This window comes from Parambassis ranga, chromosome 13, assembly GCF_900634625.1.
Source record: "Parambassis ranga chromosome 13, fParRan2.1, whole genome shotgun sequence".
Lineage (NCBI taxonomy): Eukaryota > Metazoa > Chordata > Actinopteri > Ambassidae > Parambassis > Parambassis ranga.
The window spans coordinates 23521360-23548877 of record NC_041033.1 but is presented as its reverse complement, the minus strand read 5'-3'; the positions used below and the strand labels follow the sequence as shown (position 1 = coordinate 23548877).

General features: G+C 45.6%; 1 protein-coding gene across 1 annotated transcript in view; it reads right to left on the bottom strand.

The window, feature by feature from the left end:
• Nucleotides 1-7504: 7504 nt before the first annotated feature.
• Nucleotides 7505-27518, bottom strand: part of LOC114444887 (uncharacterized) — a 110986-nt gene continuing 90972 nt past the window's right edge. Inside the window, exons 12-15 of the mRNA XM_028419772.1 lie at nucleotides 12699-13028; nucleotides 12299-12625; nucleotides 8058-8378; nucleotides 7505-7929 (exon numbers count right to left, since the gene is read on the bottom strand). Coding sequence (XP_028275573.1) covers nucleotides 7838-7929; nucleotides 8058-8378; nucleotides 12299-12625; nucleotides 12699-13028 — 1070 coding nt within the window. The 3' untranslated portion in view covers nucleotides 7505-7837. The remainder of the gene's footprint in view (nucleotides 7930-8057; nucleotides 8379-12298; nucleotides 12626-12698; nucleotides 13029-27518) is intronic.

The window sequence follows — 27518 nt, the reverse complement described above, 5'->3', positions numbered from 1 at the left end:
GTGATGGCGTCATGTCTGATTAGAAGCTGCTGATTCTAGTCTGTTTATTAAAGAAAAGCTTTGAAATCAAAGTCCTTCAATGATTTTCCTTTTTATATGAACCATGAGAAACACTGACGGTTTGTCCACACTAGCAGAAAAACCTGTACACTATATATAAAGCACCACACTTATCAATGAAGCATGTGCGTCTGTATCCAGGTGAACGTGGATCAGATGAAGAAGCTGAGATCGATCCAGGGACCTGTGGACAGCCGCCACGAGTCAAACACTCAGACCCTGATGACAAGAAAGCAGCGCCTTCAGCTCACTGCACTGAATGAAGGACGCTGGAACACAAAGCTGAACAACACACGGACCTGATCCTGCTGCAGACACTCCGTCCTCTTCATGGCCTCCACCTGCAGAGAGGAGGAGGGTGGAGGTGAGTGAGTGTTGACAGAGGCTCCCTCATCAAAGTGTATCCGGTCTTCCAGGTCAGAGGTCAGATGTGTTTAAACTGTGATGTTGTGATGCTGGGTCTGTCACATGCTGCTGCTCCATCACACTGACCTGTTCTCTACACCTGTCCTGGACTGACTCTAAGGTGCAGCAGAGGCCACGTGTGCTCAGTGGGCGCCCTCTGCTGGATCTTTGGACACACTGCAGTGAATGATGCTGTCTGAGATTTTCACAATAAAAGCCTGAATCTTTCCTCAGAGGATTGTTTTGTTTTCATCGTTTGCTTCCTGGTTTCACACAATAATGAACATGTGACACAACAATCCACTGATCAGTGCAGATCATCACTGTCACATGTATTGATGACCTCACTGATCATTAGCTTTGATCCTGGTACAATAGTGGTGCCTTCACTTACCTCCTCATCAGCTGAGCTGCATTCAGGGTCACTCAGAGTTTCTACCATCAGCATCAGCTCACTGTGTGTCTGTCTCATCATGAAGAAGGGGACGTGTCTCTGTCCTGCAGGGTAATGTCCCCAGTGACTGGTTGACTCAGAGAGGACACAAGCACCAAAGACAACGTACGGTCCACAATCCAGACCCTTTAATCCACAGGATTAAACATCCAAACACACAGTCTGAAAAAGGCACCAGGACAGACAGGGACCAGGCAACAACCAACACCTGAACACAGCAGGCAGGGTTCAAAGCAAAGACAGTCACATGGACCAAGGACCAAGTGGGCTGAAGCCAAGAATCAGGAGTCCAACATACAAACAGGACGTGTTGACTGAAGACTGACTAGAGAAGGCTGCAAAGTCCGACACCCTGAGGCAGCACCCAGAGTCCGACAGAGACACATGGCTGAAGAAGGCCTGTATGTGTGCACAGGTTGAACCGGTCAGGGGAGCAGGGGCCATCATAGAGCACAGGTGATCACAGACCAAACAGGAAGCTGGACACACATGACAAAATAAAACAGGAAGCTGAACACACATGACAAAATAAAACAGGAAGCTGAAGACTCATGACAAAATAAAACAGGAAGCTGAACACACGTGACAAAATAAAACAGGAAGCTGAACACACATGACAAAATAAAACAGGAAGCTGAACACACACGACAAAATAAAACAGGAAGCTGAACACACATGACAAAATAAAACAGGAAGCTGGACACACATGACAAAATAAAACAGGAAGCTGAACACACACGACAAAATAAAACAGGAAGCTGAACACACATGACAAAATAAAACAGGAAGCTGAACACATGACAAAATAAAACAGGAAGCTGAACACACATGACAAAATAAAACAGGAAGCTGAACACACATGACAAAATAAAACAGGAAGCTGAACACGCGTAACAAAATAAAACATGAAGCTGCATGTGACAAAAACGTCTTTAAAGAAGTCACACAGCAACAAGAAGCAGCGAGCACAGGTTAAACTCCTCCCACAAAGACTGACTGTCCAATCAGAGGTCAGCAGCACTCAGGTCTGAGCTCAGGCGTCCTGCTGGCTGCAGATGATCCTGAAAGGATGAAACCTGTTTGAGTCTGAACACACAGCATGGATCCAGATCAGAGTCTGCAAGCTGCACACATGTCCATCACTCTGTGACATCACACCGTGAGGCTCCGCCTCTCTTCATCCATCACATCCTTCAGCTCATGTTCTCTCTGATCAGAGTCAATGATCAAAGATCCATCAACAAACTGATCAAACTGATTGATCAGCCATCAGAGGAGTTGCAAAGTCATCAATGGAGCTGCTTCTGGTCCTGATGTCCTCTGTTTGATCCTGGACCTGGACTCTGTCTGTGGAGGAGACCGAAGACAGTAAGACAGAGACAAAGACAGAGACAGAGACAGACCTTTGACTGTGAGCAGCACTGTTGTTGCTCTCAGCAGACGTCCTCCACTGTAAACATCACACCAGTATCGTCCACTGTCTCTCTCTGTGGGGTGTCTCAGGGTCAGACTGAGGTCTCCAGTCCTCAGCAGGTCTTCATTCATCTTTGTTCTGTTTCTGTAAACCTGGTCCTGGTCTGCAGGTCGGTCAGAGCCGTTCTCATACACGTGGACTGTCCTGTTGTAGTATCTGACCCTCCACTCCACTTTAGTGTCTTCAGGCAGGTCAGCTGTGGTTTTAAATGGCAGCTGGACAGACTCCACCCCTGAGTCCACCTCCACCTGGGGGACTGAGAGACAACAAAGACCAACATGAGCTGCACAGACAGCAGCAGCAGCACTGAGCACATGTTCTGTGACTGTATGAAATATTAGCAGTGAAAACATGTTGGACTGGTTCCAGTCTGAAATATGTCCCATTGATCCATTGGACAGAGACACAGCTCAGACATGTGGACGGTCTAGATGATGGCTGAGGTCAGTTCAGAGGAGAATGTGAGACTGAACATACAGCAGGTCCTCAAACACACAGACACTGAAGTCAAGGACAGAATCAACCTGAGCTTTCACCTTGTAAGTCTGACACCAGACCTGCTTCCATGAAACGAGGACATGTGAGCAGCTAGAAGCTGATTGGATGATGATCACTTCCTGTTATATCAAATATGTCCACCTTTGTCCTCGTCACTCTGAAACAAAGAGTCCTGACTTCAACTACTTCTGTTGGATTAAAGCAGATTAGAATTTAAACCAATCTGCTGCTCAGTGATTATGTTGACATGTTTGATGGTTGTTACTGTGAGACATGATCTGTGGTGATTGGTTGATGTGTTTCCTCTGAAACATGACTGCAGGTTAACTGTCTGTGGTGCTGAGTAGTGATAATCTACTCAGATTATCTGCCTTTGTTTGACAGAATATTTCCTGGAAGCACTCAGTGAGCAGAACCCTACAGGACCAGCTGCTGTGGTCTGACAGGGGACCCTCCCTGTTTGGACCAGTCTACTGTAGAACAGGCCCAAAGAGGTGGTGTTGGTGGGTTGGTGTGAGACGGCCCCCTCTGCTGGTGGCTTCAGGTAACTGAGGGTATTCCTGCAGAGAGCAGTGTGTGTCTGCAGAGTGAGTGAAGCTGCGGTGCAGCAGCTCACAGGGAGCTCTTGGTGAGTGGCCTGTGTGTGGGTGAAGTGTGAGTGTGTGTATCTACATATGTTCATTGTCACCGTGCTGTCTCCACCTTTCTGCCGCCTTAAATCCTTTCTGTGGTTCTGATGTGGAGCTTTAGCATTTGCTATGTGAGCAGGCTTTAAGCTAGCTGGAGCATTCAGCTGCAGCCCTGTGATGGAGCTCATCACGTCACATGTCCTCTGTCCTCACTGGAGGTTGTCAGTGTGACGTCTGTGTGAGCGTTAGGTGAAAGTCACCATGTGATGCTGTGTGTGTGTTAGTGCGCTCGTGTGTCAGCTGAAGTGTGTTCAGAGCTGTGATGAGGTGAACTAGAGGCCGATGAAGCCGCAGTCCTTTAAGGAGCCTTTTATGTTCTGCTCATGGATCATCAGGAGCCTCCACTCTGCATCCACTGCTGGACTCTGTGCCTTTATTGGCTGTAGAAAACCTCATGATCTCATTGGCTGCCACGGGAGAGAAAGAAGTCACCTGAAGTGTCCATGACCCGCCTCTTTCTTGGACTACTGGAATATCTACATGAGGAGCCTGACCTGAAGTTAGTGCCCGACTCTGAACCAGCACCAGAAGCAGCATATTCCAGGTGTCTCCACTACATCTACAGAGGAGGAGGAGGAGGAGGAAGATACAAGGTGGAGACCACGTGTCACAAAGGGGCCTGTCTATGTTTATATTTCTATGCTGACAGACTCTCAGGACGTCTCTTTGAAGGACCCTGGACCCCATGAGACTCAGTTCAGACCCTGACTTCTGAGGGACCATCCTCACACAGACTGACTGAACATTAGAGACAGACCTGCTGACAGACCTTGGTATGATGATGTGTTAGACGCTGGTCTCTCAGAGTCCTTCCAGAATTCAAACTGCTGGTCTAAAAGGGGGCCGGTCCACCAGCTCAGACCTGGATGGAGACTGGCTGAGCTAAAACCAAGCACAGATCCAGCTCACCACAGCACCTCTGGTACACGGTGCACCAACCACAATCCTGAACATGGACCAGGATGAAGGACCTGTGGCTTTGGACCAGCAGACAGTGGAGACACAGGGGGACAGGAGGACGTCCCAGCTGACCTCCCCTCCAGGTGGAAGGAGGACCAGAGGAGCAGAGAAGAGCATGAGTGAATCCACTTTAAATGTGCTCACAGGGTGTGTCTGACCCCAGGAACCATGCTGCCATGAAAACCCTCTGCTAACTGTGACCTGTGCACATTCACACTGCAGGAGCTTTGGTTCTCATGTGCTGGGTCTGTCCCGGCCTGTCGGCTTCTGGAGACACTCTCTGTTAACTGGAGTGATGCTTGAGGTCAACGTCCCATCATCAGCATCTGCTCCTGATCAGTGACGACTCCACTCTGAGACCTTCTCCCCACAAAGCTGCAGACGATGGGCCGCCTCACCGCAGCTGAGGAAATGCCGCCACAGACGGCAGCCTCCTCACAGCCGTCGTCATGGCAACAACGGGCCAACTCCTTCCTGGATATCGTCATGATGGAGAGATCGGTGGCCCAATAGGATCTCTGACCAGCTGATGGATGGAGATCTGCAGGAGGCCAACCAGCTGAACCTGTTTTTCAACAGGTTTGATAGTCCACTCCCTGACCACCCTCCCCCTCCCCCTCCCTGTGATGCACCATTAACACCTGTCTATAACAACAATGTACCTCCTCCTCCTCCCCCTCCCCCTAACCATACTAACCAGTTTCACCCCCCCATCAATAACATCACCCTGCCCCCCTTACCCCACCTTCCATTAACAACCCCCCACCCTCCCCCATCAGATCTCTCTCTCTGCTCTTCTGTGTCCACAGTTACCATCACCACAGAAGATGTGAGGAGGGAGTTCAGTCGACTACGACCGGGAAAAGCTGCAGGACCGGACGGACTCAGCCCCAGAGTACTCAGGGACTGTGCCACACAGCTGTGTGGGGTCTTCCAGCACATCTTCTCCCTGAGTCTGAGCCTGATGACTGTCCCTGCCCTGTGGAAGACAACATGCCTTGTTCCTGTGCCCAAGACCAAACATCCAAGCACACACAGCGACTACAGACCAGTTGCTCTGACTTCACATGTGATGAAGTCTCTGGAGAGGCTGGTCCTGAAACACCTGCGTGCTGTTGTGGAACCATCGCTGGACCCCCTGCAGTTTGCTTACCAGCCCCGTATTGGAGTGGAGGACGCCATCATCTACCTGCTGCACAGAGCACACACCTACTTGGAGGAGGCAGGTAACACTGTTAGAATCATGTTCTTTGATTTTTCCAGTGCGTTTAACACCGTGCAGCCTGCCCTTTTGAAGAGGAAGCTCCTGGACATGCAGGTAGAGACCCCACTGGTCACCTGGATCACTAACTATCTTACAGGTCGACCACAATTTGTGAGGCTGAGGAACATCGTCTCGGACACGATAGTGAGCAGCACGGGGGCACCCCAGGGCACAGTACTGTCTCCATTCCTGTTCACACTCTATACATCGGACTTCAGACACTGCTCACAGTCCTGCCACCTGCAGAAGTTCTCGGATGACTCTGCCATTGTGGGCTGTACCAGCAGAGGTCGGGAGGCGGAGTATATGAGTGTGGTGGACAGCTTTGTGGAGTGGTGCGGACAGAACCACCTGCAGCTGAATGTCACAAAGACAAGAGAGCTGGTGGTGGACTTCAGGAAGCACCAGACACTCCCTAACCCGGTCAGCATCAAGGGTACCAACGTGGACATTGTGGACAGCTACAAATGGAACCATAAACTGGACTGGTCCACAAACGCAGAGGCAATATACAGGAAGGGACAGAGTCGCCTGTATCTACTGAGGAGACTCAGGTCCTTTAACGTCTGCCAGACCATGCTGCAGATGTTTTACCACTCGGTGGTCTCCAGCGTCATCTTCTACGCTGTAGTGTGCTGGGGCAACAGGATGAAGACGGCCGACACCAACAGACTCAACAAGCTCATTAGGAAGGCTGGCTCGGTACTGGGAGTGGAGCTGGAGTCTGTGGTGGAGGTGACGGAGAGGAGGATACTGAGGAAACTCCTCAGTATTCGTAACAACACGTCTCACCCCCTGCACGACACACTGCTGTCCTACAGGAGCACATTCAGCGGTAGACTGAGACTACCGAGGAGCAGCACAGAACGCCACAGGAGGTCCTTCCTGCCAGTGGCCATCAGACTGTATAACTCCTCCCCTTTCTGTAGGAGAGGAGCTAGATGATCATGTCAGGCATCACTGTCATTCCCTCCACTGGTCTATATTTATGTTTACTTAGCACCTTACATCTCCATATTTGTATCCATGTATCATATATTGTGCTCATACTGCGTACTGTACTCTGATTTTGGATTATAGTGACACTTATACTCTTATACTCTGTACTTAACTGCATTTAATGTAACTTGATACCTCTGGCACAAGAATTTCCTTAGGGATTAATAAAGTTTTATCTTATCTTATCTTATCTTATCTTAACTACAGCAAAACACTTCAGTGACAACTTAGAAACAGGTCGCATGCTGTAAAACCATCAGCAGCGCTGTTTTCATTTATAGATTTTGTCACGTGTATCTTTGAGCGGAAGTTAAGATGACTCGTCTGCAAACGTCGCTTCAGGTTTGTTGTGTTTTTACCGCTGATAGTCGCTCTGCACGGATTGAACATCAAACGCGTCCGTGTGTCTGTTCTTCTCATGTGTTGTGTTACCATGCATGAGGACGCCTTCTTCCAGCATCGCGGGGCAACGTCCTTACGCAGAGAGATCACTTCTGATTGGCTCTCTGCCATCTCATTTTTATTCGTTGACGAAAGCGTCGATACATTTCGTCTTCGTTTTTGGCACCGTGCGTTATATTTAGTTATCGTCTCATTTTTATCAGCAAAAAAAGGTTGTTAACGAAAACTATGACGAAATTGATTTGTCAACAAAATTAACACTGCTGAACACACATAACAAAATAAAACAGGAAGCTTCATGTGACAAAAACGTCTTTAAAGAAGTCACACAGCAACAAGAAGCAGCGAGCACAGGTTAAACTCCTCCCACAAAGACTGACTGTCCAATCAGAGGTCAGCAGCACTCAGGTCTGAGCTCAGGCGTCCTGCTGGCTGCAGATGATCCTGAAAGGATGAAACCTGTTTGAGTCTGAACACACAGCATGGATCCAGATCAGAGTCTGCAAGCTGCACACATGTCCATCACTCTGTGACATCACACCGTGAGGCTCCGCCTCTCTTCATCCATCACATCCTTCAGCTCATGTTCTCTCTGATCAGAGTCAATGATCAAAGATCCATCAACAAACTGATCAAACTGATTGATCAGCCATCAGAGGAGTCGGATCAGTGGAGCTGCTTCTGGTCCTGATGTCCTCTGTTTGATCCTGGACCTGGACTCTGTCTGTGGAGGAGACAGAAGACAGTAAGACAGAGACAGAGACAGAGACAGAGACAGAGACAGAGACAGACAGACAGACAGAGACAGAGACAGAGACAGAGACAGAGACAGAGACAGACAGACAGACAGACCTTTGACTGTGAGCAGCACTGATTTAAATCTCAGCAGACGTCCTCCTCTGTAAACTAAAGACCAGTATTTTCCACTGTCTTCATCTGTGGGGTGTCTCAGGGTCAGACTGAGGTCTCCAGTTCTCAGCAGGTCTTCATTCATCTTTGTTCTGTTTCTGTAATCCAGGTCCTGGTCTGCAGGTCGGTCTGAGCCGTTCTCATACACGTGGACTGTCCTGTTTCTGTCCCTCCACTCCACTTTAGTGTCTTCAGGCAGGTCAGCTGTGGTTTTAAATGGCAGCTGGACAGACTCCACCCCTGAGTCCACCTCCACCTGGTGGACTGAGAGACAACAAAGACCAACATGAGCTGTACACACACACACACACAGACAAAGACACTAGGCCTGTCACGATAACAAATTTTGCTGGGCAAATAATTGGGCTGTGGGCCATTTGTGGCCCGCAAGCCGATATTTTGTGGCCCCCCCCCACTTGACATCAAAGTTTAGTGTTTAGTGCAGCCCGCACATTTTTGTGCACAGTTCTGCTCGGCATGTGGTTTCTGTCTCTACATGCTCGCGCATTTCTCCGCTGCTCTCTGTACTGTGCACAGAGGAGTTACGCCCCAACACACACACGTGAGCACACTCCCACCAGCAGACACAGAGCGCGTATTGGAAACTGTGTCAAGCGACGCGCTGTTAGACAGTTCTCAGCTGCTGGTATGTTGACGGTGTGTGTTTTCAGGTGCTGCGTGATCTCAGTGCGCATGTAGCAGTGCTCCGTCAGAATATAGTCCCAGAATGGATCAAACTAGGAGACTGCCGCGTGTTAATCAGCATTTTCATTTGTGCTCGCTGTGAATACTCAGGTCCCCTGAAGTACTTGGAGTTTCTTTCTTTCTTTTTAATCAGGATGCTAGTTGAACAGAACACATGTTCTCAGTAGCTGCCCTCACTGTAAACAAGCTGCACACACGCCTGACTCCTGACATGTGTCTGTGTGAGAAGCCAGTGAACAACTTCTTTCATGTTAAAGCAGCTGGACATGTTTTATTTAATTTCTATTCACAGTAGATTTTGTTATTCTACATAAATGTCATTGTCTGTACTGTATCTCCAATGGTACAGCAAGTCACTCATTAAGGAATATGACATGCAGTTTATTTAGTAAACAATGTTTAGATTTTAGTCTTAGTGAAACTGAGGGAAAATCGCTGCTTATCAATTAATCGTTAATCGATTGATAAGGTTATTCAACTAACGATTAATGAATTAAAGGTAGGGTAGGAGATTTCATTCTGATGCACTTTTTGTTAAATTAGTGTATCTTCTCTTTACAATCCGATCCAATCCAATCCAGCAACCAATTAGTTCAGCAGTTTTGCTTTAAAATGAAGAATATGAATCATCTGAAGCTATAAAACACTAAAAACATCAGCCAATCCTCTGGGTGGACCCTGGTGGAGTAATGGCTGGTTGTCACTCTCTTCCTGCGTGCATGATGGCCGAATTCACAGACCACAGCTCGTCTTCGGGTGATGCACGTCCATGTGGTTGGAGGCGTGGCTTTGGGGTGAGCTCCGAGAGAAAGGGGCATGTGTTTACTTTCCAAATCTGGCTAACTGTCACTGAGTTTTCAAACCTCCCCTACCTTTAATCAATAATTTGCATCCCTATTCTGACCTGTTATTCTCAACTCACTCAACTCAGCTTTATTTATAGAGCACTTTAAAATCAACCCTGTTGGCCAAAGTGCTGTCCACCAATAAAAAAGCATATAAAACATATAAAACACATAAAGATAAAAAACAATAAAAAACATAGTAAAAACATAAAACGGTAAAAGTCAACATCTCAGACTGAGTTAAAAGCCAAAGAGAAAATGTATGTTTTCAAAGAGGATTTAAAAGCAGCAAGAGAGTCAGTCTGCCTAATGTGCAGGGGCAGGTTGTTCCATAGTTTGGGGGCAGTGACTGCAAAAGCACGATCATCTCTAGATTTCCTCTTTGTTTGTGGGACTATTAAAAGAGACTGATCTGCCGACCTGAGAGAGCGTGAGGGAGTGTATGGCTGAAGCAGGTCGGACAGATACCGTGGGGCGAGGCCATGAAGACATTTAAAAACAAATAAAAGAATTTTAAAATCAATCCTAAAATGCACTGGGAGCCAATGAATGGAAGCTAAAACCGGAGTGATGTGCTCAAATTTTTTGGTGCCTGTTAAAAGTCGAATTTTTTCACATTTTGAATTAATTGCAGACGAGACAGCAGCATCTGGCTGAGCCCAACATAAAGCGCCCAACATAAAGTGCATTACAGTATCTCAAAGTGATGTCTTGATAAAAATGGCTTGACTTTGGCTAGTTGTCGTAAATGATAAAAACTGGACTTGACAACTGATTTGATCTGCACATCGAATTTCAGACCACTGTCCATTTTTACCCCCAGATTTGTGGCTGTTTGTGTCACATGTTGACTCAGAGGACCCAGATCCACATGAATTTTGGAAGCATCACAAGGGCCGAGCAACATGACTTCAGTTTTTTCGTCATTTAGGCTGAGAAAGTTTAATGACATCCATGCCTTAATCTCTGCAATACGGTCTAAATGTTTGTCTACTCAAGAAGCCTCTCCCTGTTTTAGTGGCAGATAAATTTGACAGTCATCAGCATAACAGTGAAATGTGACACCATGCTTTCTGAAAATAGATCCAGGAGGAAGTATATACAGGGAGAAAAGAAGAGGGACAAGTGTAAAGCCTTGAGGAACGCCACACGTAAGAGGTGCTGCATGTGACTCCCTGTTCCAGTTGTACACAAAAGGTTCTCCCTGTTAGGTAGGACCTGAACCAGTCTAAAGCACCACCTTGGATGCCCACCCAGCTTTCCAGGCGAGACAAGAGGATCTGATGGTCCACTGTATCGAAGGCCACTGTTAGGTCCAACAGAACCAGAGCAACACAGTGACCCACGTCTGAAGCTAAAAGAACACCATTAAAAACCCTCAACAGTGCTGACTCCGTACTGTGACGGGTTCTAAACCCAGACTGAAACACCTCAAGAAGGAGGTGCCCCTCTAAAAAAGAATACAGCTGACAGTAGACTATTTTCTCCAGAATCTTAGAAAGAAACGGGAGTTTAGAAATTGGCCTAAAATTAGAAAGCACAGAGAGATCTAAGCCAGGCTTTTTAACCAGTGGTGTCACCACCGCATGCTTAAAACTCACAGGTACACTCCCACTTGACAAACTGCTGTTTATAATGTTAAGCAAATGTGGTGCCAGAGTAGAGCAGACCTCTTTAAAAAGATGAGATGGGACTGGATCACTGGGAGACCCAGCAGGTTTCATATGATCCATTATGTCTCTCAGAAAGGGCAGGCGGACATGCTCAAACTGGTCGAACACAGCCGAGCATGTGACAGAGATGGAAGGATCATAAGAAGGGAGAGTCATCAGGGCCCTAGTGCTCACAACCAATTTCTCACATACTTCAGTAGAATTCTCCAAGCAAAATCACTGTGGAGCATTAAGAGTTCACAGTTTTAAACAAAACACGAGGATCGTGACAATTAGATCAAATAATATCAGAAAGATGTTTGGTTTTTGCAGCCTTTACAGTTCTCTGCTAAAAACGCCAGCTGCATCTGTAGCTTGTCCTTCTTCCACTTTCGCTCTGCTCTCCTGCACTCATGCCTGGCAGCACATGTAGCATCATTTATCCACGGCTTAGGTCTGGGTTTGGAAGGCCTCGTTTTTAGTGGAGCCACAGCATCAAGCACAGTTTGACATGTTGAGTTAAAATCCATGTAATAATAATAATAAAGATTGAGAAGATTGGACCAGTTGTACTTTTTTAGAAAATCTGAAACTCTTTTTTGTGAAATACTTAATGCGGCACAGCCTCAACCAGGCTCTACCCCTAGTGGCCCCCCAGGTAAGTTGAGTTTGAGACCCCTGGATTATGTGAATAACGCCAGTGTTCAGCTGTATTTATGTTGTAAAGCAGACGGATATGTTTAAACACATTTGTGTTTATTGAAACGTTTATGAACTGTGATAGTTTATGTATTATTATGTATTACTATTCACTGTTGCAGATCAGTGGAATACATTCCTGATGATCTACGCCAGACTCCTGTCTCATCTACCTGTGCTCGAACAGGCACCCCATCTTGTTGACTGTTCACACATTATCAACCAGCACAGATAGTCTTCTACCAACACACACACACAGACACAGACACAGACACACACTGACCTCTGACATTGAGCTTCACTTGTTTCTCCATCAGGATGTCTCCCTCCTTGTTGTAGACGGTGCAGGTGTAGGTGTCCTTGTCTCCATCTGTGGGGGGTCTCAGGGTCAGACTGAGGTCTCCAGTTCTCAGCAGGTCTTCATTCATCTTTGTTCTGTTTCTGTAAAACTGGTCCTGGTCTGCAGGTCGGTCAGAGCCGTTCTCATACACGTGGACTGTCCTGTAGTTTCTGTCCCTCCACTTCACTTTAGTGTCTTCAGGCAGGTCAGCTGTGGTTTTAAATGGCAGCTGGACAGACTCCACCCCTGAGTCCACCTCCACCTGGTGGACTGAGAGACAACAAAGACCAACATGAGCTGCACACACGCATGCACACAAAGACACACAGACACACACACTGACCTCTGACTTTGAGCTCCACTTGTTTCTTCATCAGGATGTCTCCCTCCTTGTTGTAGACGGTGCAGGTGTAGGTGTGGTTGTCTCCATCTGTGGGGTGTCTCAGGGTCAGACTGAGGTCTCCAGTTCTCAGCAGGTCTTCATTCATCTTTGTTCTGTTTCTGTAAAACTGGTCCTGGTCTGCAGGTCGGTCAGAGCCATTCTCATACACGTGGACTGTCCTGTAGTAGTATCTGTCCCTCCACTCCACTTTAGTGTCTTCAGGCAGGTCAGCTGTGGTTTTTAATGGCAGCTGGACAGACTCCACCCCTGAGTCCACCTCCACCTGGTGGACTGAGAGACAACAAAGACCAACATGAGCTGCACAGACAGCAGCAGCAGCACTGAGCACATGTTCTGTGACTGTATGAAATATTAGAAGTGAAACATGTTGGACTGGTTCCAGTCAGAAATATGTCCCATTGATCCATTGGACAGAGACACAGCTGTCTGTGGTCCAATCAGCTTAAAGGACATTTACAGACAGAGACTAAGTCCTCCTGGTAGGTCCCTCTGGTATGAGCAGAGACTGAATGTTCCACAAACATCAACAGACAGTGAAGAACAGACAGAAGTGGGAGGTTGGAGATGGGTCTGTACTTTGATCAGATGTGGGCTCAAGAGAAGGTTTTTAAGTAAAGGTCTGATCACAGCACCCTCAGAGAACTGTGGGACATGTCCTGCTGCTGGACACAAGCTGATCTTTTTGTTTTTTCAAACATATTTTTATTAAAGTTTTTTCTGCAAAGTAAATCTGTGAGGGCAACACAAAAGTACAGCACCACAACACATAGGCAACAAAATACATAGATATAATGTCCTGTCAGGCTATATGTCTACATTCTTTTTCCACACATGGTCCAGACACAGATCCCAGGTCCGGTAGAATAAAAAGAGTTGATCCTTCAATGCTGCAGAAAAGGCTTTGAAAGGAACAATGCTCCTCACAGTTTGTTGCCATTGATTAAGAGCAGGAATGTTGTCAGAGATCCATAGGTCCAGAACGTGGAAGAGGTCCACACTGTGAAAGTCAGCAGGTGACTCATCATAAAGTCCCAGTAAGCAGGTCCTTGCACCCAGATGTAGAGGTTGCTTGAAAATTACATTAAACTGTTGCAGAGTTATGATCCAGAATTGCTGGACCCGAGGACAGCTCCACAACCAATTAAACTTCTGGAAATGGATCCTGATCTAACTCTGGACTGCTTCGTGCCCATCGGCCTCCCTGAGCTGACCACCAGCATCAGCAAGTCTAAACCTACTACCTGTCTTCTGGATCCGATCCCTTCACGGCTCCTCAAAGATGCTATTCCTCTGATCGGAGACTCTATATTAGGACAGATCAACTTGTCTCTGGAAACAGGATATGTACCACAGGCTTTTAAAACTGCTGTGATCATTCCGATACTTAAAAAACCTTCACTGGACCCGGACGTCCTAGGAAACTACAGACCGATCTCCAACCTCACCTTTATCTCCAAACTACTCGAAAGAGCTGTTGTAAGTCAGCTAAACGACCACCTGCGTAGGAACAGTCTGTTTGATGCTTTCCAGTCTGGTTTCAGAGCCCATCACAGCACAGAAACAGCACTGCTTAAAGTCACCAATGACCTCCTCATGGCATCGGACCGGGGTCTCGTCTCTGTACTCGTTCTACTGGATCTCAGTGCTGCCTTCGACACCGTAGACCATCGCATCCTGCTACACAGATTGGAACACGAGATCAGGATTACAGGAACAGCACTGCGCTGGTTTAAATCATGTTTATCTGACAGATTTCACTTTGTTCATGCTAACGATGTGTCTTCCACAGGTACAAGGGTTAACCACGGTGTTCCACAGGGTTCTGTGCTCGGACCGATCCTGTTCACCCTCTACATGCTCCCTCTAGGAAACATCATCCAGAAGCACGGCATAAACTTTCATTGTTATGCTGATGATACCCAGCTGTATTTATCCATGAAGCCTGAAGAAACGGAGCCGCTAGTCAGACTACAGGCGTGTCTAAAGGACATAAAGGACTGGATGTCCTCCAACTTTTTACTATTAAACTCGGACAAGACTGAGGTCATTGTTTTTGGACCGAAACATCTCAGAACTAGTTTATCAGATAATACTTTCTCCCTGGATGGAATTACTCTGTGAGGAACCTTGGAGTTATCTTTGATCAAGACATGTCGTTTGTCTCTCATATTAAGCAGGTCTCCAAGACCGCTTTCTTTCACCTGCGTAATATCACTAAGATCAGGAGCATCCTCTCTCAGAGTGATGCTGAAAAGCTCATCCATGCTTTTGTCACTTCAAGACTGGACTACTGCAACTCTTTATTGTCAGGATGTCCACATTCCTCCATCAACAGTCTGCAGCTGATCCAGAAGCAGCAGCTAGAGTTCTGACAGGAAGCAGCCAAAGGGATCATATCTCTCCTGTTCTAGCGTCTCTTCACTGGCTCCCAGTGGACTCAAGAATACACTTCAAGATCCTTCTTCTAACCTACAAGGCTCTTCATGGACTTGCTCCATTGTATCTGCAGGACCTGATTGTACCATATGTTCCTAATAGGACACTCAGATCTCTGAGTGCAGGTTTACTAGTAGTTCCTAGGATTCATAGAAGTAGAATGGGAGGACGAGCTTTCAGCTATCAGGCACCGCTATTATGGAACCAGTTACCAATCTGGGTCCGAGAGGCAGACACTGCCTCCACCTTTAAGACTAGACTTAAAACTTTTCTGTTTAGTAAGGCGTACAGTTAGCCTTAGACCTAGTGTGTAGCACAGCTATGCTGCTCTAGGCCTACGTTGTCGGGGGGCACAAACATGATCCACTGAGCAGTTTCCCTCTCACCCTCTAACCTCTCCTTTTCTCTCCTTAGTCTGGCTCACACTGGTCTCAAGACCTGGATGATGACCTGCAGTCCGGCCCGTGAAGTCTCTCTTGCTCTACGTTGTCGGGTGGCACAAACACGATCCTCTGAACACCCTCTGACCTCTCCTCCACTCTCCTTAGTCTGGATCATACTGGGTAATATCGTCTCATAATCTGTGTTAACTGTCTTCCTTGTAGTTCTGTGCCTCGCTCTCGCTCTCTGTCTTTGCAGGTCTCAAGACCTGCATGCTGACCTGCAGTCTCTCCTGTGCTCATCAACTTCACTAGCCCCTGCTGCTCATCTTTACTATCAAATTACTATTCCTACTTATGGACCGACGATATATATAGATATCTATTACAATATAATCACTGTTTCATCTTGCTGTCATGTTTGCTCTGTACTGTATCATGTTTGTATCATGTTTGCTCCTCTCTCTCTCCTCTCTCTCTCTCCTTCATCCTCTCTCTCTCTCTCTCTCTCTCTCCCTCATCCTCTCTGACTAGCAGCAGGACTGGTTCCCCCTTAAGTTGACGGGTCCTGCTCAAGGTTTCTTCCTCTTAAAGGGAGTTTTTCCTTGCCACAGTGCTCTTAGGGGGGTTCCTGTGAAGCGCTTTGAGACAATGTCTGATTGTAATATGCTCTATATAAATAAAACTGAATTGAATTGAATTGAATTGAAAGAATGATCCAGCAGCGGACTGACAGTTAGCACAAAGTTCTGACAGAGCTGGGTTCATTCTATGTGTAGCTTCAGGAGTCATATAGAGCCTATATAAAATCTTGAATTGCCTCAGACAGAGCTCGACACCAGAACTTTGGAGGACCAGCAACACAGGTCATCCAGTCCTCAGGCTTGACTGCACCTGACTGGGATACCCATCTGGTTTTATCTACATTGAGATTAGTCCACAGTCCCTTTCACTGGGAAAAGGGAGAAAACTGTATCTTAACCTGGGTCTTTTTACACCATATAAATGATATAACAGACTTTATTGTGCAAAAACTTCTTTGAAACCATAACATCTGCAAGAGATAAAGGTCCTGTGCACGTTTTATGTGCACCAGAGTAAAATAAATGCTTTATCATTAGGATGTTGATGAAGATTCTCAGTCATCCAGGTCATCATACGTAGAGAAGATTAAAGCAAGGCGTCTGGACTTGTAGAGTTTTCTTGAAGACATTTCGCTGCTCATGTTTCTCCACCAAACAGTTGCTGGATGAGCAGCGAAACGTCTTCAAGAAAACTTCAAGACGCCTTGCTTCAATCTTCTCTACTTATTATTAGGATGTAAAACACACCAGGTATCCACTCGATCCAGTTCACTGCAGGTATCCAATACAGCTCTAGCCCTTCTAGACAACGGAATAGCAATTAAAATCCTCAGCTATGACTGTGTTCTCACCAATCAGCAAACAGAGAAAAGACGTGTGAGATTAAATCATTTGGTTGTACTGGGGGAAGTAAATATTTAGGAACCACACCAACTGGCCCTGGACGTGGCCTTTTAACATTACAGATTTGCCATGTCTGCGGTGTCTTTTCCTGCTCCATTTGAGCAGCTAAACTAAAGAGATCTGCTCCTCTGATGCATCTGCAGCTGACGTTATTCTTTTAAATGCAGCACTAAAGCGCCTTCTAAGCAAAGAGACGGGCCACAGAGTGAAAACGTTAAAAAGTACACGTGCTGGCTTAGACCGCCAGCACGCATTTCACTGCTCGGATTCTCTGCACTTCATCACGGTATTCATCCACGTTATAAAGATCATACTTGGAGCGCACATGAAATGATCCAGGCCACATGGATATGTAGAACCGCTTGGAGACAGAGAAGTGCACAGCGCGCCCTCAGTGTCTGATGTGTTCAGTCAGATCCTACAGAGCCTCAAATAATAGACAGGCTATTCTGTTCTGAATTACAGTATATGTGACATCAGATTTATTTTTCTGCTGGACATTTTTTAAATTTGACAAAATGTTTATTTATGCACTCTTAGACCCCCCCTCCAAACCCAACAGGAAGTCCGCCATTTTAAAGTTTGCTGCAATTTTTGGCGATGTGTGACCCTGCTACAAAACTTTTCACGCCTCACATACTTCATGGAATTGAGCTGAAATTCACTGTGTCCACTCAGGACACCATAGGGAATAGACGCATTCCAAAACTCTTACAAAAGTCTGACGGTGTGGCCGGGGCGTGGCCTCAAAGTTTGACCATTTCACAGGAAACAGGAAGTCGCTATAACTTCTGTGTTTTCTGTCCGATCTGTACGAAATGTCACATGTATGATCAGAGTCTGACCCTAAATACATCTATACAACAATATTGGGGATTTGACAGAGCGCCACCCATTGGCTATACAAAATGTTGTGTTTTCATAAGTTTTTCTGCCTGCCCCCCTGGCCTGTTTTGAGTAGGATTATAAAACTCGGTACACCTGTGTGTTACACCAAGAAGCACAAAAAAGTCTCTTGGACCCCCCCTCCAAACCCAAAAGGAAGTCTGCCATCCTGAATTTTGTGGTCATTTTTGGCGAGTTGTGACCCTGCTACAAAACTTTTCATGCCTCGCATACTTCATCCAATTGAGTTGAAATTTACCGTGTCCACTCAGGACACCATAGGGAATAGATGCATTCCAAAACTCTTTCAAAAGTCTTACGGTGTGGCGGGGGCGTGGCCTCAAAGTTTGACCATTCGCCATCACAAAGAAACTCTGTATTTTATGCAGTACTACCCATATACTTCATGCAATGTGGACAAAATCTTACAGTACTGCTATGGACCCCAGTCTGAACAGATATATATGCTAATAGGATGATACAGTCACAGCGCTACCTACTGGCAGCAGGAAAATTGTGTTGTAAACATGTGTGTGTTGTACATCTCTGGAAATGAGAGGAGAGGAGAGCATAAGAGAAGACAGCATAGGTGATGAGGGCAGAGGAGAGGGGACAGCGATGGCCCGCAATGCTGCTTGCAGCTTTAATAATTATTAATTTTATTGTGCTTTGTTGGAATGTGCTAAATAAATATTTTCAATTGCTTTATTCTTTGAAACATTAATATTAAGTTATGCATTTGCAATGCTTTGATTTTAGTGAGGTTAGTGCACAGCCATAAATGCAATGGTACTAATAAGTGGCATAATAGGTTTTGTTTCGGTTTTCGGCCTTGGATTCCTCATTTTCGGTTTTGGGTTTCGCCCAAGAATTTTAATTTCAGTGCATCCCTACTAGCAACACCTCTGCTCTCACCAGTGAAGGATGAGCCAAACACCTGCCCGACCCAGTCACGCCTCAGCTTTGAGTGCTCGATAGCAGAAAGGTGTGTTTCTTGCACAGGGCTATATGAACAGGCTCCTGTTTTAGAAAGCTTAAAGTCTTTTTCCTCTTTATAGGGCTATGTATACCCCCACATTCCAACTGCATGTTTTTAATGTGGCTCTATCGCCGGCCATTATATGTGAAGAAGACTATCCAGACTATATATGGATGAGAATACTGAAAACAACTGGAGCTCCCTGAATCCAGACTCATACAGTGGTGGAGGAAGTACTGAAGCTTGGTACTCAAGTAAAAGTAGAAGTGCTGCATCAACAATCCTACTTAACCACCCCAAGCCCATTTTTAAGGCATCAGCTTGAAAATGGCATGCCCAAAATGAATTGAGTATATCTCAGCAACCACTAGGTGTATTTGAATACTTTTGGTGTCATAAGGGGACACCTGGGAGATTTGCACAGTTGTGTAAGTATTCATTTATATGCCTCTGGCTCTTTGTAAATTAAGATGGCACAAAGCATAAATGATAAAAAATGTCCTCGTCTGTTGAAAATTTACACTTTTACAATGAATATCTCCTTACAAATGATGTAGCTGAAGCAATCTAGTTATCTCAATCTGTAGCTAAGCTTGTGGACATTATGTCTGCCAAGTTTTTATTTCATTCTAATTAAGGGAAACAAAATTACAGAGGGTTTAGTCCGACCTATGTAGACATAATTTCCAAGACTGGAAATTTTTAAAGGTCTTAAAATTTAATGAACCAAACTATATATTTCACTTTTAAGTCACTATTGGTGTTCATCATGTCTATTTACATCAGTTTTTACGTGTATACATACATTATTACACATCTATAGGTTATAACTTCCACAGGTACAAGGGTTAATCATGGTGTTCCACAGGGTTCTGTGCTAGAACCGACGGCATAAACCTTCATTGTTATGCTGATGATACCCAGCTGTATTTATCCATGAAGCCTGAAGAAATGGAGCCGCTAGTCAGACTACAGGCGTGTCTAAAGGACATAAAGGACTGGATGTCCTCCAACTTTTTACTATTAAACTCGGACAAGACTGAGGTCATTGTTTTTGGACCGAAACATCTCAGAACTAGTTTATCAGATAATACTTTCTCTCTGGATGGAATTACTCTGGCCTCCAGTACGACTGTGAGGAACCTTGGAGTTATCTTTGATCAAGACATGTCGTTTGTCTTTCTTTCACCTGCGTAATATTTACTAAGATCAGGAGCATCCTCTCTCAGAGTGATGCTGAAAAGCTCGTCCATGCTTTTGTCACTTCAAGACTGGACTACTGCAACTCTTTATTGTCAGGATGTCCACATTACTCCATCAACAGTCTGCAGCTGATCCAGAACGCAGCAGCTAGAGTTCTGACAGGAAGCAGCCAAAGGGATCATATCTCTCCTGTTCTAGCGTCTCTTCACTGGCTCCCAGTGGACTCAAGAATACACTTCAAGATCCTTCTTCTAACCTACAAGGCTCTTCATGGACTTGCTCCATTGTATCTGCAGGACCTGATTGTACCATATGTTCCTAATAGGACACTCAGATCTCTGAGTGCAGGTTTACTAGTAGTTCCCAGGATTCATAGAAGCAGAATGGGAGGACGAGCTTTCAGCTATCAGGCACCGCTATTATGGAACCAGTTACCAATCTGGGTCCGAGAGGCAGACACTGCCTCCACCTTTAAGACTAGACTTAAAACTTTTCTGTTTAGTAAGGCGTACAGTTAGCCTTAGACCTAGTGTGTAGCACAGCTATGCTGCTCTAGGCCTACGCTGTCGGGGGGCACAAACATGATCCACTGAGCAGTTTCCCTCTCACCCTCTAACCTCTCCTTTTCTCTCCTTAGTCTGGCTCACACTGGTCTCAAGACCTGCATGCTGACTTTACCTGACGGTAATATTGTCTCATAATCTGTGTTTACTGTCTTCCTCGTAGTTCTGTGCCTCGCTCTCTCTCTCTCTCTCTCTCTCTCTCTCTCTTTGCAAGACCTGCATACTGACCTGCAGTCTGGTCCCTGATCTCTCCTGTGCTCATCGACTTCACTAGCCCTTGCTGCTCATCTTTGCTACCACATTACTATTCCTACTTATGGACCGACGATATATATAGATATCTATTGCAATATAATCACTGTTTCATCTTGCTGTCATGTTTGCTCTGTACTGTATCATGTTTGTATCATGTTTGCTCCTCTCTCTCTCTCTCTCTCCTTCATCCTCTCTCTCTCTATTTCCTCTCTCTCTCTCTCTCTCTCTCTCTCTCCCTCATCCTCTCTGACTAGCAGCAGGACTGGTTCCCCCTTAAGTTGATGGGTCCTGCTCAAGGTTTCTTCCTCTTAAAGGGAGTGTTTCCTTGCCACAGTGCTCTTAGGGGGGTTCCTGTGAAGCGCTTTGAGGCAATGTCTGATTGTAATATGCGCTATATAAATAAAACTGAATTGAATTGAATTGAATTGAAATAACAGATGTATAAAGCAGATGGGCCACGCCCACCTAATGCTAAGCTAATACCTTTCAAATATGCAGGCTCATAACTTCACAATAGACAGGTTGATTAGGATGATTGACACCTCTATTAAAAGGTCAGAACCTCACTGAGCCAGAGCACCGGCATCATGACTGAGGCTCATTATAGAAACACAGCTGCAGCGTGACACCAGCTCCATGCAGAGTCTGACATCAGTCTAGCTCTGTGTTCATCACACGGAACAAGGAACTACTGTCACGACCTGGTGTTTTAGTTCTGGTTTTGTTTCCTTGTTTTGGGTTTTTAGTTTAATCTGTGTTTAGTTCTTGTGTCTTGTCTTGTGTTTCCTGTTTTACTTTGGTAGTCCTGTCCTCCCTGTGTATTGTCTTGTGTTTTACTTCCTGTGTTTTCCCTCCTTGTGTGATCACCAGCCCTGCCCTATGTGTGTCACCTGTGCCTCGTTGTCTTCCCTGGTCCCTTTGTATATAGTCTGTGTCTTCCCCTCTGTCTTTGCTAGTTCGTCTCGTCTGGTGTAGGGTTTGTTTCTAAGTCTTGTCCATGCCATGCCATGCCTTGTTCCTCGCCTACCCCATGTACTTCTGCCTGACCTCAGCGTGCTCCAGGTAGAAGCCTCGTTCATGCTTTTTTTTTGTTCTTGCCTTTTTACGCCATATGCCTGTTTTTCTTAATCTAGTTTTGCCACGTGAAGTGTGATTTTTAGTTTTGTATTGTTTTGCCCTCCTGGTTTGAATAAAGGAGCTTTTGTTAGCTAACCGCTCCACGCCTCTGCATTTGTGTCCTCCCTCCTGACGAACCCTGACAACTACGGACACTGTAGAAATGTAGTGGAGAAGAAAGGACAGGTAACAGCTGCAGCATGGAGTCAGAGTAGAAAGTATGTGCTGTTATTTTTACTGAAGTACAAATACGTAAAATTACTTAAGTACAGTAACAAAGTACAAATACTTTCCACCACTGGTCACATAACATAAAAAGAAAACAAAAGTATTGTTTTGCTAGCATTTAGAACAAAACTATGTACAGTAGGGATGCACCGAAATGAAAATTCTTGGCGGAAACCGAAAAATGAGGAATCCAAGGCTGAAAACCAAAACACTGAAACAAACCGTATTAAGCCAATTTTTAGTACCATTGCATTTATGGCTATGACTGTGTACTAACCTCACTAAAATCAGAGCATTGCAAATGCATAACTTAATATTAATGTTTCAAAGAATAAAACAAATATATATATGAATAATAATATATGAATTTATATATTATATATTCATTTAGCACATTTCAACAAAGCACAATATAAAATAAAATAACTTAGATTGACCCCACTCATGTGTACATTATGTGTGTGTTGTATTTGGATACTTATATCTCCATATTTGTATCCATGCATCATATTGTGCTCATACTGCGTACTGTACTCTTATTTTGGATTATAGTGACACTTATACTCTGATACTCTGTACTTAACTGCATTTAATGTAACTTGATACCTCTGGCATAAGAATTTCCTTCGGGATTAATAAAGTTTTATCTTATCTTATCTTATTTAAACAGGGCTACTGCAGAAATAAACATTTAGTTAAATTAAAAAATGTCCAGCAGAAAAATAAATGTGATGTCACATATATTGTAAATCAGAACAGAACAGCCTGTCTATGATTTTTTGAGGCTCTGCAGGATCTGACTGAACACATCAGTGACAGTGAGGGCGCACTGTGCACTTCTCTGTCTCCAAGCGGTTCTACGCATCCACACGGCCTGGCTCTTTATACCGCAGATGAATACCGCGATGAAGTGCAGAGAATCCTTTATTCTCATTAAAGCGCGTGCTGGCGGACCACGAGTGTCACGACCTGGTGTTCATTTATGGTTTTGTTTTCCTTGTTTTGGGTTTTTAGCTTAATCTGTTTAGTTATTGTTATTTTCCTGTAGTTCTAGTGTTTTGTTTCTCTGGGTTTCTGTTTAGTTTTTGTGTCTTGTGTTGTGATTCCTGTTTTATTTTGATAGTCATGCCCTCCTTGTGCTTTGTCTTGTGTTTTACTTTCTGTGTTTTCCCGCCTTGTTGATTACCTGCCCTGCCCTCATGTGTGTCACCTGTGTCTCGTTGTCTTCCCTGGCCCTAGTGTATTTAGCCTTTGTCTTCTCTGCACTCCCTGCCAGTTTGTTTCGTCATCATCCAAGGGTATTGTCTTGTCTTCGTTCCTGCCTTGCCTTGCCACCGCCACAAAACCCAGGTTGTACCTTGTCATGTGTTAAGTCCTTGTTTTGCCCTGCCTTGCCTCATGTCCTCGTAATTCTAGTTTTGTTTTGCCATGATATTTTTACCATGTCAAGTGTGATTTGTAGTTTGGAAACCCTGACAACGAGTGTACTTTTTAAAGTTTTCACTCAGCGGCCCGTCTCTTTGCTTAGAAGACCCTTTAGTGCTACATTTAAAAGAATGACATCAGCTGCAGATGCATCAGGGGAGCAGATCTCTTTAGTTAGCAGCTCACATGGAGCAAGAAAAGACACCTCACACATGCTGGAGCGTTGTCACAACAACCTCCTGTTCCAGCTGAGTTGTTTTCGGTCGTAAATTTTCGGTGGCCAAAAATTCGGTGCATCCCTAATGTACATGGAAGAACAAATAAGTAGACAATGGGGTCAGACTATGGTTTGTTACACCCAACAGGGGTGTGAGCTAACTTCCCTACTTAAATAGAGGAAGATGCTGAACCAGCTATTAAACCCCTCTTTCAAAAGAGCCATCGTGTCATCGCCATGCTAGCCTGGCTAGCTTGGTTGCACCGGGACGATTCAACCTCAGCAGATTTTGCAGAATTCGCAACAAGGTTCAGTTTTTTCGGAGGCATTCTGCTACTTCTAGAATGTGATATCCACTCACTGTGACTACACCCCCTCTGAAAAGATACTGAGCCTGGACTTTGCTCATTCAGAGGAAGACCACTTCCTGTCCATCTGTCATGATGTCTCCTCCAGAGTCTGGATCTGTGAGGTCTGCCAGGGAGCCTCCTCTGATCCAGGACCTCCTGCTCCTGGGAACTGGATGCAGAGCTGCATGCAGACTCAGTCTTTATCAGACCAGGTTTTCCTAAGAAACCCTTCTCTACAAACACCCTGACACCATAGCAGGCAGCACTTCACTACGACTCAGTGTGACCTTTGGTGACCTCTGCTGGTCTCATTACTGCCAGAAACAAACAGTCTGGTTCAAACCCTGTTCTGGTCTCTGGATCAGGTTCTCTTTCAGGATAACTGTCTGAATTTTAGAACTCACCGTTTACATGGAGCTTCACTTGTTTCTTCATCAGGCTCTTTCTCCACCTGTTGTAGACGGTGCAGGTGTAGGTGTCTGTGTCTGTCCATGTGGGGTGTTCCAGGGTCAGACTGAGGTCTCCAGTTCTCAGCAGGTCTTCATTCATCTTTGTTCTGTTTCTGTAAACCTGGTCCTGCTCTGCAGGTCGGTCAGATCCGTTCTCATACAGGTGGACTGTCCTGAATCTACTGTTCCTCCACTCCACTTTAGTGATTTTAAACAGGTGAGCTGTGGTTTTAAATGGCAGCTGGACAGACTCCACCCCTGAGTCCACCTCCACCTGGGGGACTGAGAGACAACAAAGACCAACATGAGCTGTGAATTAAGATATTTTGTATTTTTTAAAACCTGTTTTGTTTTGGAAAATAAATGAAGTACAATGCTCCAAGAGATTCAAGAGTGCTGGTTGAGAGTGTCCGTGTGTGAGACGGACACTCTCAACCCCTTGATGAAGAACCAAGTTTTAAAAAGCCCAGACAAGCTGTACAGACCTTCCTGGTCCTTCCTTCTTGACTTGTGTCTCTCTCTGAGGACCCTCAGCTCCATCAGTGTCTCTGAGGACAGACCAGGTGTCTTCAGGTCACCTGACATCTGTCTCATCTCTGACAGATTTTGACTGAGGACAGGGGGCTTTACCTGTTTGCACCTCCTCATTTAAGACACTGGAGGACAGAGGAGCTGACACTGAACAAACTGAGACTTCCTGTCCTGGATTCATGGATATAATGAGACATCAGTGAAATATGACACACTGTGTGTGTGTCAGTTAACAGTCTGCTGTCTCATCAGTCTGTCCCTGAGGCTCTGAAGATCATTTAACCCCAGTAAACAAGGATCAGACTGTTTTGTGTCTGACTGAATATTGTTGCTCTGTCTAATGGCCGTCGTGTTCAATACCCATAATGCTGTTTGCCATCCTCACCAGATTGAGATGTAGTTTTGACTGTAAGGTTCCCAAAGTTCCTGAAAACAGTTTCAATGGTAGCTCTGTAAACAAATCAACATTTCAACAGTCTGAAGTCGCCGCAGGAAGTGGAGGCTATGATGGACTCTGGCGCCACCACCTTCCACCTGTGTGTACTGACCAACCACCTCACTCACTTCAACTGTCTCACCTCGGCCTGTCTGAGCAGCATCTACACCACCCTCATGTTCATGGTGTTAAGGTGGCAGGTAGTTCTCTGTGCAGTGTGGAGGATGCTGCTCTGGCTGTAGGAGAACTAATCAGACCAGGAAGTTCTGGGTGTCATTGCACTGTCCTCTGCTGTTCCGTTGTCAGAAACAGAACACTGCTCCTCTGGTCCATGTGGAGTAGAGCCGGCTCGCGTAGGACAAGCCAAAATCATATGGCCTTCCCCACCACAACCAAAGCACTTCAGATCACCAGAGGTAGCAAAGAGCACATAATCAAACCCGTCAACTTCAACATGAAACCGATAATCAAACAGCTGATCACAGTTACTAAGAATCATGTAAAGCTGTCTCCTATGAGACACCACGTGCTTCAATAGTGGAGACTTACAACCTGAGAGCTCCTTTTTAATTGGAGACAACTCCTTAACAGGAAATCGTCACTTACTGATCCTAGTTGCAGGTTGCTCCATATACATTCACACTGATCCCCGTCTCCACAAGTTTAGAAACATGCTTAATCTTTTCCACAAACAAAACAATCTGGCAGCAGATTTCACAGACGCAGGCCCGATTAGTTCTCCTACAGCCACAGCAGCATCCTCCACACTGCACGGAGAATTAGCTGCCACCTTAACACCAAGCTTCAGAGTGAGCATGGAGAGACCATGGTTGTTGTGTGCCGTGGCGTTCACCCAGTCAGCCAACACACTACATCCAAATACAAATGACACTACAGAACCTCAGTACGCAACACACGGCTGTGTGCTGCAGAAGTTCTCTCGGTCATGTGTCTCATCAGTGACGATGACGACGTGGAGTACAGAGGACTGACGCAGAGCTTTGTGGACTGGTGTCAGTGAAACCACCTCCTGATCAATGCAGGGAAAACCAAGGAGATGGTGGTGGACTTTCGCAGACGACACTCAGCCCCCCCCTCACCGGTGAACATCCAGGGAGTGGACATTGAGCAGGTGGACTCTTACAAATACCTGGGTGTTCACCTCAACAACAAACTGGACTGGACGCACTGTACAAGAAGGGCCAGAGCAGGCTCTACCTGCTGAGGAGACTGCAGTCTTTTGGAGTGAAAGGGGCACTCCTGAAGACCTTTTATGACTCTGTGGTGGCATCAGTCATCCTGTACGGTGTGGTCTGCTGGAACAACAGCATCACTGAGAGGGACAGTAAGAAGCTGGACAGAGTCATCAGGAGGTCCAGCTCTGTCCTGGGCTGCTCTCTGGACTCAGTGCAGGAGGTGCTGACCTCCTCAAAACTGACCTCTATGCTGGACAATGAGTCCCACCCCCTGCAGGACACCCTGTCAGCCCTGCAGAGCAGCTTCAGTGGCAGACTGCTCCACCCTCGGTGTGTGGAGGAGAGATACAGAAGGTCTTTCCTTCCTGCTGCTGTCAGACTCTATAATAAACACTTCTGATAGGAGCAGTATTCACACACCACAGTGTACAATAAACTATTTATTTAGTTTATTGATGCACTATGTACAGTTTATAAACCTTCTACCTCCACTCACCTGTGCAATAACTGTTAATATGTAAACGCTTTCTTGTTTGATTCTATTCATATATATATTGTATATATGAATATTTTTATTAGTAGTTTAATTTATGTATATAGCTTCTCTTATCTTTTGCTTTCTGT